The sequence below is a fragment of the Chrysochloris asiatica genome, unplaced genomic scaffold, assembly GCF_000296735.1.
Source record: "Chrysochloris asiatica unplaced genomic scaffold, ChrAsi1.0 scaffold00085, whole genome shotgun sequence".
Taxonomy (NCBI): Eukaryota; Metazoa; Chordata; class Mammalia; order Afrosoricida; family Chrysochloridae; genus Chrysochloris; species Chrysochloris asiatica.
The window spans coordinates 9,837,145-9,856,015 of record NW_006408603.1 but is presented as its reverse complement, the minus strand read 5'-3'; the positions used below and the strand labels follow the sequence as shown (position 1 = coordinate 9,856,015).

Below are 18,871 nucleotides of genomic sequence, written 5' to 3'. Positions count from 1 at the left end.
CTTCTTCCAACACAGAACTGTTGGTTCTTTTGGCAGTCCATGGTATTTTCAATATTCTCCTCCAACACCATAACTCAAATGCATCAGTTCTTCCACAATTATCCTTAGTCATTGTCCAACTTTCCCATGCATATGAGGTTATTGAAAATACCATGGCTTGGGTAAGGCGCACCTTAGTCCTCAAGCTGACATCTTTGCTCTTCAGCACTTTCAAAAGGTCTTGTGCAGCAGATTTGCCTAATGCAATACATCATTTGATTTCTTGGCTGCTGCTTCCATGGGTATTGATGGTTGATCCAAGAAGAATGAAGTCTTTGACAACTTCAATCTTTTCACCATTGATAAGAATGTTGTTTATTGGTCCAATGATGAGGATTTTTGTTTTCTTTACATTGAGATGCAATCCATACCCAAGGCTATGGTCTTTGATCTTCATCAGTAAGTATTTTATGTCCTTTTCATTTTCAGCAAGCAAGGTCTTATCATCTGCATATCTATCGCAGGTTGTTAATGAGTCTTCCTCCAATCCCGATGCCACGCTTTTCTTCATAGAACCGAGCTTCTTGGATTATTTGCTCAGCATATAGGTTGAATAAGTATAGTGAAAGAATACAACCCTGGTGCACACCTTTCCTAATTTTAAACCATTCAGTGTTTCCATGTTCTGTTCGAACAACTGCCTCTTGGTATATGTACAGGTTCCTCAGGAGCACAATTAAGTGTTCCAGAATACTCATACTTTGCAATATTTTCAATAGCTTGTCATGATCCACACAATCGAAGGCCTTTGTGTAGTCAATAAAGCACAGGTAAACTTATTCTCGTATTCTCTGCTTTCAGCCAAGATCCATCGGACATCAGCAGTGCTATCCCTTGTTCCACGGCCTCTTCTGAATCCAGCTTGAACCTCTGGAAGCTCTCTGTCAATGTATGCTTGCAGCCATTTCTGTATTACCTTTAGTAAAACTTTACTTGCATGGGCTATCAAAGGTATTGTCCGATGATTTCCACATTCCATTGGGACACCTCTCTTTGGAATGAACACAAATATGGATCTCTTCCAATCAGTTGGCCAGATAGTTGTCTTCCAAATTTCTTGGCAGAGATGAGTGAGTGCCTCCAGTGCCGCCTCACTTTGTTGAAAGATTTCAATTTGTATTCCATCAGTTTCCGGTGCCTTGTTCTTTGCCAGTATCTTCAATATACCTTGGACTGCTTCCTTCAGGATCATTGGCTCTTGATCATATGCTACCTCTTGAAACAGTTGAGCATCGACCATTTCCTTTTGGTACAGTGACTCTGTGTATGCCTTTCATCTTCTTTTTATGCTTTCTGCCTCATTCCTACCTATAGCGACCCTGTATAGGGTTTCCAAGACGTAGCTGGTGAGCTTGAACCGCCAACCTTGTGGTTCAAACTGACTTTGAAGTCCAGCTCATTAACCCACAGAGCCATCAATCAAGATAATTTTGTGCTACTTTTCCTTTTACAAAATAAACTAGAAGAACAAGATCTATGTGATAAACTAAATGGACAAAATTGTTTACTGGATTTAAGACTAGTGATAGAAAAGGTCCATGACCAAGTAGAACATGGAGATATGGAGAGCAGCCTCTGGTTTTGAAGTTTAAGCCCTGAATCCCCTCATTTATTTCTAAAAAGTATGTAAGCGCTTTGTGAGAGAGTCTGAATGGGCCATAAACAACAGTAACCACAACAAAAAAGCAATCCCACTGCCAACAAGTTGATTTAAACTCAACAACCCTATAGGTTAGAGTACAACTACTCCATAGGGTTTCAGAGACTGTAAATCTTTACCAGAGCAGACACTCTCAACTTTTCTCCCAAGGAGTGGCTAGTAGGTTTGAACCATAGACGTCTTGGTAAGCAATATCACCACAGCTTCAGCTTTTGGACATAATGTTGTTCAGTGCCACTGAGTTGGTCCCAACTCATAATGGCCTTCCATTGCATAGGGTTTTCAAGGAATGACTTGTGGTTTTAAACAGCCAACCTTCGGATTAGCAGTCCGGTGCTTATCCAGCGGAGCCACACAGAACATAATAGGTATTATTATTCAAAAAGGTATGGCATCAAGGTTTTAATCCTCATTTGCATTTATTTATTAGGTAAGGATCTCTGGTACCTTAATGGTTAAGAATTGGGCTGTTAACCTCAAGGTCAGCAGTTCAAAACTGCAAGCCATCCCATATGAGAAAGATGAGGCTTTCTGTTCCCATAAGGATGTACAGCCTTGGAAACCCTATGCAGGATTGATATGAGTTGGAATCGACTCCATGGCACACCACCACCACCACCATGTACTGTGAACACAAGAAATCAAATTTAGGGCAGTAAAGATGCTGCTGCTACTGATTCATGCCATCAAATTGGTTCTGATTCATATTGACCCTGTATAGGATTTCTGAGACTGTAAATCTTTATAGGAGTAGACAGCCTCATCTTTCTTCCTTGGAGCAGCTAGTGGATTCAAGCGATTAGCAGCCCAGAGCATAACCCACAACACTATCAGCGCTCCTTAGTGAAGAAGTTGTTAAGTGCCATCTAATTGGTTTTTACTCATAGCAACCCTGTATAGGGTTTCGAAGATATGCCTGATGAGTTTGAACTGCTGACCTTGTGGTTCAAACCAACTTTGCAGTTCAGTGCTTTTTTTACCACAGCTACAGTGCCACACCAGGACCCCAAATAAAGAAGATAGTGGAAGTCTGGAAATCAAAATCTAGTGTAGAACAAAGGTGAAAAGCAGGAAAAACAAGTTTAAAACAAATAAATTAAAACAGCATGAGCTTGTGTAAAAATTAGAGCTAAAATAGTTCAATCTATTATAAGTAAAACTGAAAACATTTTAGTTAAGGATGTTGTTGTTGTTGTTAAATGCCGTCGAATCGATTCCAACACATAGTGGCCCTGTGTAGGGCTTCCCAAGAGTAGCTGGTGAACTTGAACTGCCGACCTTGTGGTTCAAACGGCTTTGCAGTCTGGTGCATTAACCCACATAGAGTGCTGTTTATTTATAGCTGAAAAGCATTTTCCTTGATTATACAACAAGATAGAATAAAAGAGGTTTTGCATGTGGGATATATTATAAAAGAGTCGTATTTTCCTGATTTGTCTCCTAAGTCTGGGTATGTTCTGTGTTTCAACCTAACTGGTAAACAAATGAAGTAATTCTATTCTTTCATAGAGGCAGAGAGGATAGGAAATTACTTTCTCTGTTACTATTTAATGACCCTCTACAAAATTTATAAATTAACCTGCCCTGATCAGCTGCAGACAACTTTGCTATTAGATAGACTATTTGGGGATTTTACTAGATTATTTTTTCTCTAATAAAATATATTAGAGTCACAATAAAGCTCAGCATTAATCGTAAACTAGAGAGTTTTGGACTGTATTTAGAGCATTTGTTGCTGAAACAACTTTTCCAAGGTCGTTTCTTCCGTAGTATAGTCCTACTCCGTGCACTTAGGACAGCCATATATAGCAGCAGGATTTCAAATAGTTTGTTACTCCTGTGTTTCTAATGATAAGTATGTAAAACTCCTTTTTAAAAATGATAGCTCTCATTTAAGCATATTAGTTAAAATTTGTTGGACGCAAGGTCATTTGGATTGATGGTTTCAGCATTATGTTGTATCTGTTTAAATCCAGAAAGTAAAATGCTTATGGTGAAAAAGACACTTCTCTGTTTATATGAATATAGGCAAACACTATTAAGAACTTCTAATTTCTAAATGTCTTGCTTATCAATTTCTAGTTACACTTTATCCCTAACTCTGGCCAGCAGTTCAGTTGTCCTGAACTGATGGCATTGATGTGTGTGACTGACTACCATTGTATCTCCCCCTCAGAAAGGCATATGTCTCCATGAGTACTCTGTTGTGTTGTTAAGTGTCATTGAGTTATCTCCAACTCATAGCAACCCTGTATAGGGTTTCCCAGGAGCGTCTGGTGAGTTTGAACCACCAATCTTGTGGTTCAGACCAACCTTGCAGTCCAGTGCTTTATCCCACAGTGCCACATCATAACTCCATTCTGTTGTATGTTGTTGTTAAGTGCCATCGAGTTGACTCCAACGTATAGCAATCCTTTATAAGGTTTCTGAGGAGCAGCTGGTGGGTTTGAACTGACCACCATCTGGTTCACAGTCAAGTGCTGATCCTACAGTGCCACACCAGGAGTCCATTCTGTTGTATGTTGTTGTTGTTAAGTGTCATGGAGTCAGTTCCAATTCATAACGACCCTGTATAGGGTTTCTGAGAAGCATGAACTGAAGACCTTCTGGTTCAAACCGATATTGTAGTCCAGTGCATTAACCCGCAGCGCCACACTAGGACTCCATTCTAATGTATGGTGGTAGCTGTGTGCCGTGGAGTTGGTTCCAACTCATAGCGACCCTGTACCGGGTTTCCGAGGCTATAAATCTTAATGGGAGCAGAAAGCCTCATCTTCCCACGGAACAGCTGATAGTTTTGAACTGCTGACTTTGCAGTTCACAGCCCGATTCATAACCACTATGCTACCAGAGCTCCTTATTCTAATGTATAGTAGCATTTAATTTTTGTTACAGAACTCTATTGATGTGCATTTAAGATGCTTGGAGAGGTTTTATTTTATTTTATTTTACATATATTTGTTTGAAGTTGTGCAAATGCTTTCTTTAGGATTAAGTCCTACAGTAAAATAGGTGGAGCTATATCTATCTATCTATCTCTATATAGATCTATATATAGAGATAGGTAGGTAGATAGATAGATAGGTAGATATGTATATCTCCATCTATTTATATATATATTAGGGTATTAGACTCCTGGTGTGCCTCTGTAGGATCAACACTGAACTTCAAACCACAAGGTTGGTGGTTCAAACCCATAAGCTACTCCTCGGGAACCCTATACAGGGTCGATATGAGTTGGAACCGACTTGATGGCACTTAGCAACACAAAAGTATAATATATAGGATAAATGAGGAGACTTTTAAAAGTTTGTGGAAAATGGAATAGAAGAATAATAGAATTTTTCCTTGAACTTTTTGCAGCCCCCTCAGCTATGTCTGAGTGGTGGAAGCCGTGAAGCACTTGACTACTAGTGTTAAAGATTGGTGGTCTGAATCCACCCAGAGCCCCTTAGAAGACAGGCATGACGATATGCTTCCTAAATGTCACAGCCTTGGAAATGTGTGGAGCAGGTCTACTCTGCAACATCACAAGTCCCCGGGAGTCAGAGTACCAATCATTCAGTGACTCATTTCTCTGCACACACTAAATACACTTTGGTAGCTTGATAGAATTATAACTAGAAACACTTTAAAACCTCTCATTTTCAAAACACAGTTCTGAAAGTTGTTTTCACTTGTGTCAGACAAAAATCACATGAAGCAGTACAAATTCAGGAATTTTGAGGTTTTGTTTGTATTTATAGTTTCATGGTCTTAGGTCTTCTTTGTATAATTTGGCATGGTCTGATTTTGAAGCAAAGTGTTAAATCTACATTTGCTTATATTATTTATATAGATCCAGAAAATGAAACTGAAATCACTAGACTGTGAACATGTAGTAGCCCTTGTCTCAAGTAATTAAAAAGATATGATACATGAATGTAAAACTTGAAAATTACTTACTAGAGATGGCTGCATAAATCTGCTTATTTTGAACTCAGAAGTTGACTTTGAACCTTTGAATTAGACTGAAACTTTGTTCATCTCAATCCAGGCCTTCTTTTATCTTCGTTAGAATGATTTTCTACTTTTATAGTCCATTTTAATTTAAGACCTTAGGAATCATGAAGTTTTGTAGATTAAAACATCTGAGCAAACATGGTTATCAACTTGCTACTAGATATGCAAAAGCAAAAAAAACCTTATTTGAATAAATTTAGGATGAGTGGTGGTCTAGTTCACATTTCCTTTTAAAGCAGTGATTCTTAACCTGGCTTGTATACTAGTATTGCCTGTGTAGCTTTTTAAAAAATACTGATGGCCAGATTCACCCCCAGAAGAGTGGGTCCCAGTAGTGAGAGTTTCACAGAAGCACTCCACATGAATTTTGCTATGTTGCAGCCAAAGTTAAGAACTATAAAGATGTATTCTTCCTAAACTCTGGAAATCCCTATTTTTGCCACAACTCAAAACAATTAGGAAAAATTACTTTAGAGTCTCTTACTGGTAATGTGAGTTGCTGTGGGCGGACCAGTTAGAATAAGCCCCATGTAAACTGATTTAACAGACTTCTGAAGCTCAGAGAAATTTGAATAAGAAAATTAAATGAGCTATTGCTGGTTTGTTATCAATAATGTATACACTCATTTATTTACTTCAGTTTATAGGTGCAGTTGTTCTGAGCAAGAGTAGCTACTAGGTTCTCATTTAAATTATACTACTGGAGCTTAATACTGTGACGCAATTGGAATGTTCAATTGTAACTGTGTGTCCTATATAACTTTGTAGAATGGAAGCGTCTTGCCTAGAACTGGCTTTGGAAGGGGAACGTCTGTGTAAATCAGGGGACTGCCGTGCTGGTGTGTCGTTTTTTGAAGCCGCTGTGCAAGTGGGAACTGAAGACCTAAAAACGCTTAGTGCTATATACAGCCAACTGGGCAATGCTTATTTCTATTTGCATGATTATGCCAAAGCTTTAGAATACCATCATCATGATTTAACTCTTGCAAGGTAATTATTTAAGCTTTTTAATAGTCTCCCTCCCTAAACGAACTGTTTAGACATGTTTCCGTTCAATTTCAAAAACCCAATACATTTGATGAGTTCTAATTCAGTAGTATTGCTTTTTGAAACTAATCTTTAGGCTGAGCATAGAATTTAATTAAATAAATGATGATGAAATGACCCTAGAGTGTAACTAAATTACCGAAAATTTAATTTAAATACAGAAATGAAAGTTTTAAATTGTTATTTAAAGTAGATCTCAAGGCCTGTGATTTTTACTTACCTTAAAAGCATATCTGTTATCCTCTTGGAAAATGAACTTATTCTGACTAATTGATATTTTAATACCTTTTTCTTTTTTCTTTTTCTTAGGACTATTGGGGATCAGTTGGGGGAAGCTAAAGCTAGTGGTAATTTGGGAAATACCTTAAAAGTTCTTGGGAATTTTGATGAAGCTGTTGTTTGTTGTCAGCGACACCTCGATATTTCCAGAGAGCTCAATGACAAGGTAATATGGGAACAGGAGAGATGGTAGGCCAAATGTTTTCATTGAAATTACATGGTCGTTTACCATTTAATTCCCCTGTAGTTTATATAAACATTAATGGCAAAAAGTAAAGTTGTTGTTGATGTAAAGTTCAGTAGAGTTGGTTCTAACTCAGTGACTCTGTATAGGGTTTCCGAGGCTTTAAATTTCACAAGAGCAGAAAGCCTCATCTTTCTCCTTTGGAGCTGCTTAGAGGCTCAAACCATGGACTTATTAGTTTGCAGTCCATTGCTTGTCTTATGGAGCCAGAGCCATCATGTTCCCCAAAAGTAAACTATTCATAGGCAAATAGAAGAAAAGGAAAACATAATTTTAAAAAATCTTAAATACATAAGGAGATAATGAGAGGCCCTTCTTTTATGAGTAATCATTTATTTACTTAATTCTGTAAGGGTGGTCACTGAAAACATTTCTTTTCCTTGACCTTTATCAAAGATATTACATGTGATAAGCATTCTAATGCCCAACTTCTGAGTTTCACATATAAACTCTGCTGATGTCCATTTAGGTGGGAGAAGCAAGAGCGCTTTACAATCTTGGAAACGTGTATCATGCGAAAGGGAAAAGTTTTGGTTACCCGGGTCCTCAGGACACAGGTGAATTTCCAGAAGAAGTGAGAGAGGCCCTGCAGGCAGCCGTGGATTACTATGAGTGAGTAGCCCGGAGGCAGTCATGTTGGCTCAACTGAGCAGATCTTCTGTACCTTCTGTATCTAGTCATAACTTTTTAAGTTTGGCAAGTTTTAAAATTATGGGCTAGCATATAAAAATAAACCATTAAATCAGTTGCTAACAAATTAGTGTCATGTTAGTATAATCCCCTTTTGTGGAAGCTTTTGTTGCAACTGCAGACCAGTGCCACTTAGTGGCGAAAAGAAGAATTAACAGTGGTTAGTCTAAGTTATTTAAAGTAAATTTAGAATTTCATAAAATTTCTGAGCTATAGGAGTTCTAAGATTAAATCTGCCCTGGACTGTAGGCACAAACTTACCTGAGAAGTTCAATAAAGTGTCCCCAGCTATTTTCTGTAAACACTCTCCATCATTTGTGTATCTTTAAAATGTGCCACATAATGGCTATAAACTTATTTTTTTTAAAAATCTGATTAAAAAGTTATGTTTGTAAATCAAATAAGTAACCTTTTTTTCACAACTTTTACCAACTAGGGAAAACCTATCATTAGTGACTGCCTTGGGTGACCGAGCAGCCCAAGGACGTGCCTTTGGAAATCTTGGAAACACACATTACCTCCTTGGCAACTTCAGGGATGCAGTTATAGCTCATGAGCAGGTACAGTGGATGGCTAGGTCATTTTCACCATCAAAGTTTTGAACTGTGATTTTAGATTACTCTTTGTTTTATTTTTATTATAGCCATATCTAATTCAGATTTTCTGTTTTAGCGTCTCCTTATTGCAAAAGAATTTGGAGATAAAGCAGCTGAAAGAAGAGCATATAGCAATCTTGGAAATGCATATATATTTCTTGGTGAATTTGAAACTGCCTCTGAATACTACAAGTTAGTCTAATGTTTTCTATAATAGATAAACAAAATTAACTCATATTTAATCATGGTTTGGGGTTTAAAACCTGGATTTGCTGCATACCAGAAGCATGACTTTGGGTTCCTAGACCTCAGTTTGTTATCTGTTACATATGGTATCAATTCCTTGCTTTTGAGGACTAAAGTACTTACTTAGCACACATGTTCTACATAATACTATTGTACCTAAGAATAACAGTAACGTTAAGTGCCGTTGATTCGTTTCCAACCCATAACTACCCAGTGTAGGGTTTCTGAGGAGCGACTGACGAACTTGAATCACTGACCTTGTTGTTCACACTGACCTTGCAGTCCAGCGCACACCAGAAACGTAGCAGTATGTTATTATTGTCCTGTGCCATCTAGTTGATTCTGACTCATAGCAACCTATAGGGTTTGCTAGACTATGATCTTTATGGGAGCAGCTCTTTGGGTTCGAACTGCAGACCTTTCAGTTAGTGGTTGAGCGCTTAACACTGCGCCTTTAGTAGCAGTATAAAAGCCCAAACCCATTGCAGTTAAGTCACATTCCGACCTATGGTGACCTTTTAGGACCTAGTACAACTGCCCACTATGGTTTCCAAAGCTGTAATCTTAACAGAAGCACACTGCTGCATCTTTCTCCTGCAGAGCAGCTGATAGGTTCAAACTGCTAACCTTTTGGTGCACAGGTGAGTGTTTAACCACTGTGCCAGCCACCAGGGCTTCTAGTAACAGTGGTGTTGGTGGTAGTGTGCCGTGAAGTTGGTTCCGACTTATAGTGACCCTGTATAGGGTTTCTAAGGCTGCAAATCTTTACGGGAGCAGAAAGCCTCATCTTTCTCCTGCGGAATGACAGTTAGTTTCGAACTGCTGACCTTGAGGTTAGCAGCTCAACTCATAACTGCTATGCTACCAGAGCTCCTTCTTACTAGTAAGAGTAGAAATCCCTTTATATTTTCATTAGTTTTTTGTTTTTTAAACTATTATAAAATGAAATTCTAAACTTTTAGACTTTTAAACTTATTTGGCATATGTGGTTTATATCTGCATGTGCTGTTTTCATGCAAACATGGATTTGAAGAGAGGCCAAACGAAAGCCTAATAACAAAACATAGCCTTAATTTTCACCCGTGATCAGTGAGTTATCCCCACATCTCACCCTCTTGAGCAGTTATTCACCCACCTTTCTGCCCACCTTTGGCTTTCACTGTTAGCAGAGGTCCAAGTCACCTACATGAGGAGTTGGCAATCCCAGCCTCTTCCCAATCTATTAGCAGAATAGAAACAAACATAGATGGTGGCAAAGTTTAGATAACTTCAAGTTAACTGGTCTGTGCTTTCTAGATCATTTGGCATTTTCCTTAGTTAGTGGGGATTGCAGTTCTATACCTTAACTAGACCAAAGACACAGTGATTGAGTTGTATTTTAAAGAGCCCAATGTGAGAGAGTTCTAGGGAGTTTGTCATCTAAAAATAATTAAAATTACTTTGTTGTTGGTAAGTGCTATCGAGTTGGTTCCTACTCATAGTGACCTTGTTGTAGGGATTCTGAGGAGTAAGTGGTAAATTTGAACTGCTGATCTTACAGTTCAAACTGACCTTGAGGTCCAATGCATTATCCCACAGCACCACACCAGGACTCCTTTTGTTGTTGTTAGGTGCCATCGAGTCGGTACCGACTCTTAGAGACCTTATGCACAGCAGAACGAAGCACTGCCCAATCCTGGGCCAACCTCACTGCTGTTGCCACGCTTGAGTCCATCGATGCTGCCCCTTAGCCAGTCTATCTCGTTGGGGGTCTTCCACTTTTTCTCTGACCCTCCACTTTAGCAAACATGATATCCTCTTCCAACGACTGGTCCCTCCTGACAATATGTCCGAAGTATGAGAGACTAAGTTTGGCCATCCTGGCCTTCAGGTCTGCTTTTTTAACAGACCTAAAGGAGTCCTCTGCTATTGAAAACCTTATGAATAGCAAAGGACTCCTTTAGGTCTGTCAAAAAAGCAGGTATTCACCCTGCTTTAAACAGTGACTGACGGTTAATATTTTTGGTTGATTATTTACATGTGAATTATATTCTCCCAAATACATCACTATAAAAGGAGGTATATATTTTTATTTTAAATATAAAAACTCCTTAAATTTTAAATTTAAAGGGCATTAAAAAGTTCCCTCAGTATACAGACTACGTTTCAGGTTTACACATACTCCAAAAATCGTGGTTAGAAATATTTTTTGAACGCTCCTTTTGTAATTGATTTACACAAGAAGTCTCTCTAATATCATTAATAGAGCCGTATCCTTCAGGATATGAAATAGTCATATGATAAACATATTTAATTCAGTTTGATTCCAGAAAGACTTCTGACCATTTACAAATCAACTATACTCTCAAAGAATAATGTGCTTAAAAAGGGTTGTGCCACAGCATGTGAAAACAGTTCCCAAAGTGTTTGGAAGGCAAGCAGCATCAGAAGTTTGTAGTCTCCCAAGGTAACTGTTTTGAAGGTATCATCATTAAATATATAATTTTAAGTTTGTTATAAAAATCAATTACATTACCATGTAGCATTTCTTACATAGTTATAAATGATATGAAGTATTTATACTATTTAAGGAGCTCTGGTAGCATAGTGGTTATGAATCAGGCTGCAAACCGCAAGGTCAGCAGTTCAAAACTACCAGCTGTTCCATGGGAGAAAGATGGGGCATTCTGCTCCCGTAAAGATTTATAGCCTTGGAAACCCTATGCAGGGTCTCTATGAGTCGGAACCAACTCCACAGCACAGAGTCACCACCACCACCACCATTTATACTATTTGGCAGAAATTATGGGAAAGGCCCATTGAAATATATTGATTCCAAACACATCTGTAGATTTAAGTATCAGTGACAACAGAATTGATATTTATATGATATCCACTCTAAGCAGTAGTCCTGGTGGTGCCATGGATTATGTGTTGTGTACTGCACATCAAAAGGCCAGCTGTGTGAACTCACCAACCACTCCTCAGGAGAAAAGAGAAGGTCATCTGTTCCCATAGAGTTATCCAGCTCCCCAGGGTTTTGCTCTGTCCCATGGAGTCACAGTGAGTCAGAACCAAGTCAATGGATCGGGGGGGGGGGGGGGGGGGGTGAGCAAGATGCTTTTTAAAGTACTTTATATATACTGATTCCTTACAAAAACCCTGCAAAGTGTGTTCCCTATGTTACAGACGAGGAAACTGAAGTGCAGAGAATTTGAATAATTGGCCCCAGGTGACACAGATAATAATTTGTAGAATTGACAAAGTTGTGATTTGAATTCAGACAGTCTAGCTTCCAGGGCCCATGCTCTTAACCTGTCTGTATATTAGCGTCTCAGTGATAATGCCACGTGTTAGGTGGAATTTAGTTAATGCTTACATTCAGTATTCAGTATTGGTTATGAATGAGTGATCAGTAACTTAACACATAATAATACTGTTAAGTGTTAAAGATTTTGACAAAATATAAGGGCAATAGTATAAATGAAAAGAGAAAAGAGAGGTTACATGGACAAAAACCAATTAATTTAAGTAATCACTACTATAATGGGGAATGTTTTAGATTAAAAATAGTTTAATCTTTAGATGCATTTGATCTCATGTTTCAATACTTTGTTTTCTTTAGTAAATTTCCCATGTATTCTGAAAGTCTGAATTTGACTTTTTGTGTTCCAAACATGTCTTTTCTTTCATCTTTTTTTTTTTTTGTCTATAAGTAATAAGGAGCTCTGGTAGCGTAGTGGTTACGAATCAGGCTGCGAACCTTAACGTCAGCGGTTCGAAACTACCAGCCGCTCCGCAGGAGAAAGATGAGGCTTTCTACTCCCGTAAATATTTACACCCTCGGACCCTGTACAGGGTCGCTATGGGTCGGAACCGACTCAACGGCACTTAACAACAACAAGTAATAGGGAGAATGGAGTCCTAGTGTGGCACTGGGGGATAAAGCACTAGACCACAAGGTCAGGTATCGGTGGTTCAAACTTACCAGCCACTCCTTGGAAACCCTATACAAAGTCACTATGAGTGGGCACCAACTTGACAGCACTTAGCAATAGCAAATAGGGAAAATACAGGATATGAAGCTTTAAAACATTTATTTTTAAGGCAGCAGAAAGAATTAGGGAGGAAAAATGGAAGTGTTTGGATCATTATAGCTTAAAATAAAACAGTTATGTAAGAATTCATATCTTCCTTCAGGAAGACACTGCTTTTGGCTCGCCAGCTTAAAGACAGAGCTGTAGAAGCACAATCTTGTTACAGCCTTGGAAACACATATACTTTACTTCAAGACTATGAAAAGGCCATTGACTATCATCTGAAGCACTTAGCAATTGCTCAAGAGTTAAATGACAGGTAAGTTGTAAATCTTTTTACTCTAGTTTTGGTCAAATAGAGATACATGATTGAATCTTTAGAATTTTTCCTTTATTTTGTTTAGCTTCCTTTTGTTCGTCTTTCTTTTTTAATTCCTTTTTAAGGTAATTCCTCCATTTCAATGTTGTTGTTGTTAAGTGCCGTCGAGTCGGTTCCGACCCATAGCGACCCTGTACAGGGTTTCCGAGGCTGTAAATCCTTACGGGAGTAGAAAGCCTCATCTTTCTCCCACGGAGCAGCTGGTAGTTTCGAACTGCTGACCTTATGGTTCGCAGCCCAATTCGTAACCACTACGCTACCAGAGCTCCTTTCCATTTCAATAATACCCTTCATATTGCTGCTGTTTATAGATCTAGCTTGTGATGGAAGATTAGACAGGCTACATATGGTGTTGAACCAAGACCAGTGAATAAATCACAAACTCACCTACATACAAGGTTCTTCCCAGCTGGATCAGTGTGGGAATTTTGTTGAACTTAGACAATGCCCACAGCTGCTGACGGACTATAGCTACTTGTTGCCAGGCAGGAACAAGGACCCATTATGGCCACATCTCCCATCTCTGCAAACCTTTAGTCCCATGCTGCTTACTTTAGGGAGTCTGATTTTTTACTTCCGTGTGGAAATAACACCAGCCATCCCACCCACAGCACTTTCTACTCAGCTGGGTTTGATAATTCATTGTAATGGCCACACAGATCTCAGACATAATACTCACAATTCTGGGATTTATCAGCAAAGTTAGCAGATTACAATTCAGGGTCAGGAATGTTCCAGGCATGGTTCTTCAGTCAGGACAACCTCTCCTCAGTCATGCCTGCAGGTAGGCCTCTCTCTGGCCCTTGGCCTGGCCTCTGCTCTGCTCTGCTCAGCAGTGTTACAAAGCTCTTATAGGGATGCTGATAAATGCCCACTGGCCACACCACTCCCATTGTAAGTCTCAGCCTGAAGGCATTCTACCCTAGCAAGTGGGTATGCAAACCTAGCTCCCCCAATTGAGTACCTAGTGGTACCACACTCTACAGGCAAGCCTCCTGCCCAGAGTCTTTACTTGTTCTATGTGCTGGGCAGCCCACCACTCTGGCTCAAGCTCTGACTCTTGGTTCTGCTGCAGCTGTTCCTCTGCCACTTTTCCAGTGTCAACAGCTTTCTGTCTTTGGGTCAAGGAGGTTCAATGTGCATGGAGCTCGGGGTCCAAAGGATGCACTCCACTCCTGGTTCTGTGATGGTAGTGAGATTTCCCCTCCTGCTTTGGAATTGGCTCATCTTATGCTTATGCTAGAGCTTCCAAGTTTTTACAATTTGTTAATTCTGTTAACATCCACAGCTGAATAGTCTCATTATATCAGCCTCTTCTCCTACTTCCTTCCCTTACCCAGACCCAGCAAGGCAGAATTGCTGGTTGGTGGGAGTTACAGACTATGACTACATTAACTAGAAATGGTGGCGGTGGTTGTGTTCCGTCAAGTCAGTTCCGACTCATAACAATCCTGTGTGGGGTTTCTGAGGCTAAAATCTTTACAGGAGCAGAACATATTAAATAATTAGTCCTGGTGTGGCACTGTAGGATAAACACTGGACTACTAACTGCAAGGTAGGTGGATCAAACCCACCAGCTGCTCCTTGGAAACCCTATACAGGATCGCTATGAGTTAGAACTGACTTGACAGCACTTAACAACAACACACCATACACAGTATAAGAAATTTTTTATATTTTCAAAATAAAATATGCTACCTCAAGAGGCAGTGAGTTCTTTTTCCTTAGTGGTGTCCAAGCACAAATTAAATGATTATATGGTAAGGATTTCATAGAAAATAGGCTAAACCTATCCCTGAGATTTTATAATGCTTTGTGGTTTTTTTTTTTATAAAAGGAATGTTTTCCATATTTTAACACTTAATTCTGAGTTCAGTATTATCTGTCTATTCTAACAGGTCTCTAGTATCTCGATGGTATTATTTATAGAGGGGGCTTCAAAGAGTTCATGGAAAAATAGATGAAAAGAATGGAATTTTTCCATGAACTTTTTGAAGTTACGTTGTATGAAAGACTTATCCAAAGCATTGTTTATATCATTAATTACTGCTAGATAGATCTCTTCAGATAGCTGCATGTTAGCTGTGAATTTATGTTGCAGAATTGGTGAAGGAAGAGCCTGCTGGAGCTTAGGAAATGCGTACACAGCACTAGGAAATCACGATCAAGCAATGCATTTTGCGGAAAAGCACTTGGACATTTCAAGAGAGGTATGAAACTAAATGGTGTGCAGTGTGGCTTGCATATCAGTGGCGATAAAATGCTGTGTCTCCAAATTGCTTCTCTGTGGCTGAATAAATTTGATTATCGTTATCTTGGTATAAGAGCTTTTCAAAAGCATTTTGAGATACAGATCACAGGTATGTTTGTATTTTGGCTTTGCTGTAGTTGTTGGTTAAGGGTAGTAGAAGAAAAGTTACTGAAATATGTTCCTACCCTACCTTCAACCCTATGTGGGAAAGTAGCATGAGATAGATAGGAAAAATGGCTTTTTGAATCAAGGAGTTTCTATTACAGTTCTGATACTTGTTGGCTATTTAAGCATAGAAGCCTTCTTTGAGCCTCATTTTTCTATCTGTAAAATGAGAATAATAATTACAGATTGTTTTAAGGATTACGGGTAATGTATATAAAAATGTTTGTAGAATAATGCACATTAAAGTGCCTACCACACTATCTAACACTGGCTTAACAAATGTTAAATACTGTTCTTATATAGAAATACCATACTCTACGGAAATCTCATTTGTGTGATGTTAATGTGGCACTGAATGGCTAATCGCAAGGTCAGCAGTCAAACCCTCAGAAACCCTATGCAGAGTAAGTCAGAACTGACTCAACGGCACCTGACTACAGATAATAAGAACCATCCAGTATTCAGTGACCTAAACAGAATTTGTAAAATACTGCCATAGTTTAAAAAACCTTTCCTTTTTCTTTTGATAGGAAAGCTTTTCATAATCTCATAAATCTAATCTAATTTTCATTTCACTATGTTTTCTTCCAGTCTTAGGCTCACAACATTTGCAGTTCATCTCCATTGTTCTTTGTCTCTGTTTAAAATATGAAATCTTGTGGTTGTAGGTTGGGGATAGAAGTGGTGAACTAACAGCACGCCTGAATCTCTCAGATCTTCAAATGGTTCTTGGTCTGAGCTACAGCACAAATAATTCCATAATGTCTGAAAATATTGACATTGATAACAGTTTGCATGGTAAGTAATAGGTCTTCTAAAATCCAATTTCTTTATCAAGATTGTAACTTCAGTGATCACACATGCTTACCATATCCAGAGAGAATGTATAATACAGGAATTTTACATCTTTTTGCCTTATATAAATTATAATTTATCATTATAAAACACGGTAGTATATTTTGTTTTTGACGAGATCTTTTCCAGTTTCTTTTTTTTTTTTTCCTACCATGGACCATGGACTCTCCTAGGATTATTTATTTCACCTTCTTTTTATTCAGAAAGTCTGTGAAATTTCTTTAGATGCTGATTTGGTTGGACATTGCGATAGGAAAAGACATACTGGAATGTCTTTTTAAGAAAAGAAGTCTACTTTTGATTAATGAAATACTTAAAGTCCACTCAGACTTTGGCCCATGACACCAAAACCATTTTTCAGGCATAGTAATGACCTCCATTTACCAAACACATTGGTCATCGGGATTTTTTAGCAATATGTGGTATAACTAATCATTCCCTATTCGAAATACCGAGTTTCTTGGTTTGCCTCCATGTCACTGGCCACTCTCAGTCTTCTTTTTAATACCCAGAGTTCAGTCTTTGGACCTCTTTTCTTCTATACTCTAGATTGGTGCTTCCCAATAGAACTGTGATGATGGAAATATTTTATATTTGTTCTAAGTCAGTAACCACTATATGGCTAGTGTGAAAGAGAAATTAGATTTTTAGTGTTGTTTTATTTTAATTTCATTAAATTAAATGTAGCTGGTAGCTGCCATATTGGACTATATGTAGCTGGTAACTGCTATATTAGATAGCAGAGATCTAAATGATATCACATAGTTGTTGGCTTTCATAACATCTGTGTATTGATGATTTTCAAATTTTTATTCCCAGCCTTGAGTTTGCTCTAGACTGACAGACATAACTTCTTATTTAACATTTCTACGTGAATGTCTAAGATTTCACATATCCACAATAGACCTCCTGACTTTACCTCTTTCCCAGAGGTGCTCTTCCAGTCTACTTCATCTCAGCCTATCAGAAACACTACCTGCAAATATCTCCGTCATCTCTCTTACATCCTCTACTGCAACAACCTTAGTACAAGCCGCCACTAGTATCTTTCAGTAGAGTACTAGCCTACAGTTTAGCCTCATACTGACTTTTCCACAGATGCCTAGAGTACTCTTTTAAAATGAAAATCCCATTGTGTCTCATCCATCTGCTTAAACCTCTTCACGACTTCCTATCACATCTAGAACCCAATCCCCACTTCACACCATGGCTAAAAGAATTTATGTAATCTGTATAAAGTCTCTTCTCCAGTTTCATCTCTTTCACTCCTTCTTCCTCAGTCTGGCTCGTATTTTTTGTTGTTGTTAAGTGCTGTCAAGTTGGTTCAGATAACAAGTGGTTTTTTGGTCTCTTTTATTCATTGCTGTTTCCCCAGTGCCAGGCAGTCGGCTGGCCAAAGAAGCTGCAAATGTGACTGTTTCTGGTGTTGGCTCAGGGTAGAAAAAAAAAATCTTTTCAAAGACTCTAAATTCGTAAGACTGACTACAGTGTGAGTTTTACCACTTACTCAGTCTAAGAAACCCCAATCCAATAAAATGCTCTTGGATTATTAGTGTTCCTAATTATTTAGCAAACACTGGACTGGTAACTGCAAGGTTGGCAGTTCAAACCCACCAGCATCCTCAGAAACTCACCTTAAAAAGGGTCACTGTGAGTTGCAACTGATTCAGTGGCACAAAACAACAACAAGACCACACACCTGTGTGTGTGTGTGTGTGTGTTTATACATAACACGTAACGGTATATCACATATGACAAGGGCAAAAGTTGTTTTATGAAGTTTTTATTACATATTTATGTGTGTTCTGGGTCACAATGAAGAATATATTTCCTAATATGGGCCACAATTTAAAATACGAACATACAGGAAGCTGCAACCGGCCACTGGCCTATTTATGTTCCTTTCAAGCATGTTTGAAACATTCACAAAAATCTGACCACATGCCAAACCAATAAAGCAAATCTCAACACATTTCAAAGAATCTGCATCACATAAATTTCACCTCCTTGTTGTTGTTGTTAATTGCTGTAGAGTCGGTTCTGACCCATAGCAACCCTGTATAAGGTTTCTGAGGAATAGCTGGTGAGCTTGAACTACCATCCTTGCAGTTCAAACAGCTTTGCAGTCTGGTGCGTTAACCCACAGAGTCACACCAAGACTCCTTCTTAGTATACTGCAAATTTATAACAAGAAGTAAAAAGCAAACAAAGTCCCCTCCACAGGTTTCAATATGCAGTGTGGTCAAGTGGGGAAAAGAGCAAGAGGTGGGGTATCATAATACTGATGTTGTTGTTGTTGAGTGCTGTAGAATCAGTTCCGACCCATAGTGACCCTGTATAGGGGTTTTTTTTTTTTTCTTAAATGTTTTATTGTGAATTATGTGATAGTTTACATGGGAGAA

General features: G+C 38.6%; 1 protein-coding gene across 1 annotated transcript in view; it reads left to right on the top strand.

The window, feature by feature from the left end:
• GPSM2 (G-protein signaling modulator 2) overlaps positions 1-18,871 on the top strand; it is a 74,451-nt gene that overhangs the window by 8,040 nt on the left and 47,540 nt on the right. The window contains 8 exon segments of the mRNA XM_006865977.1: positions 6,470-6,691; positions 7,058-7,193; positions 7,741-7,883; positions 8,398-8,521; positions 8,634-8,749; positions 12,983-13,138; positions 15,300-15,408; positions 16,283-16,498. Coding sequence (XP_006866039.1) covers positions 6,470-6,691; positions 7,058-7,193; positions 7,741-7,883; positions 8,398-8,521; positions 8,634-8,749; positions 12,983-13,138; positions 15,300-15,408; positions 16,283-16,498 — 1,222 coding nt within the window.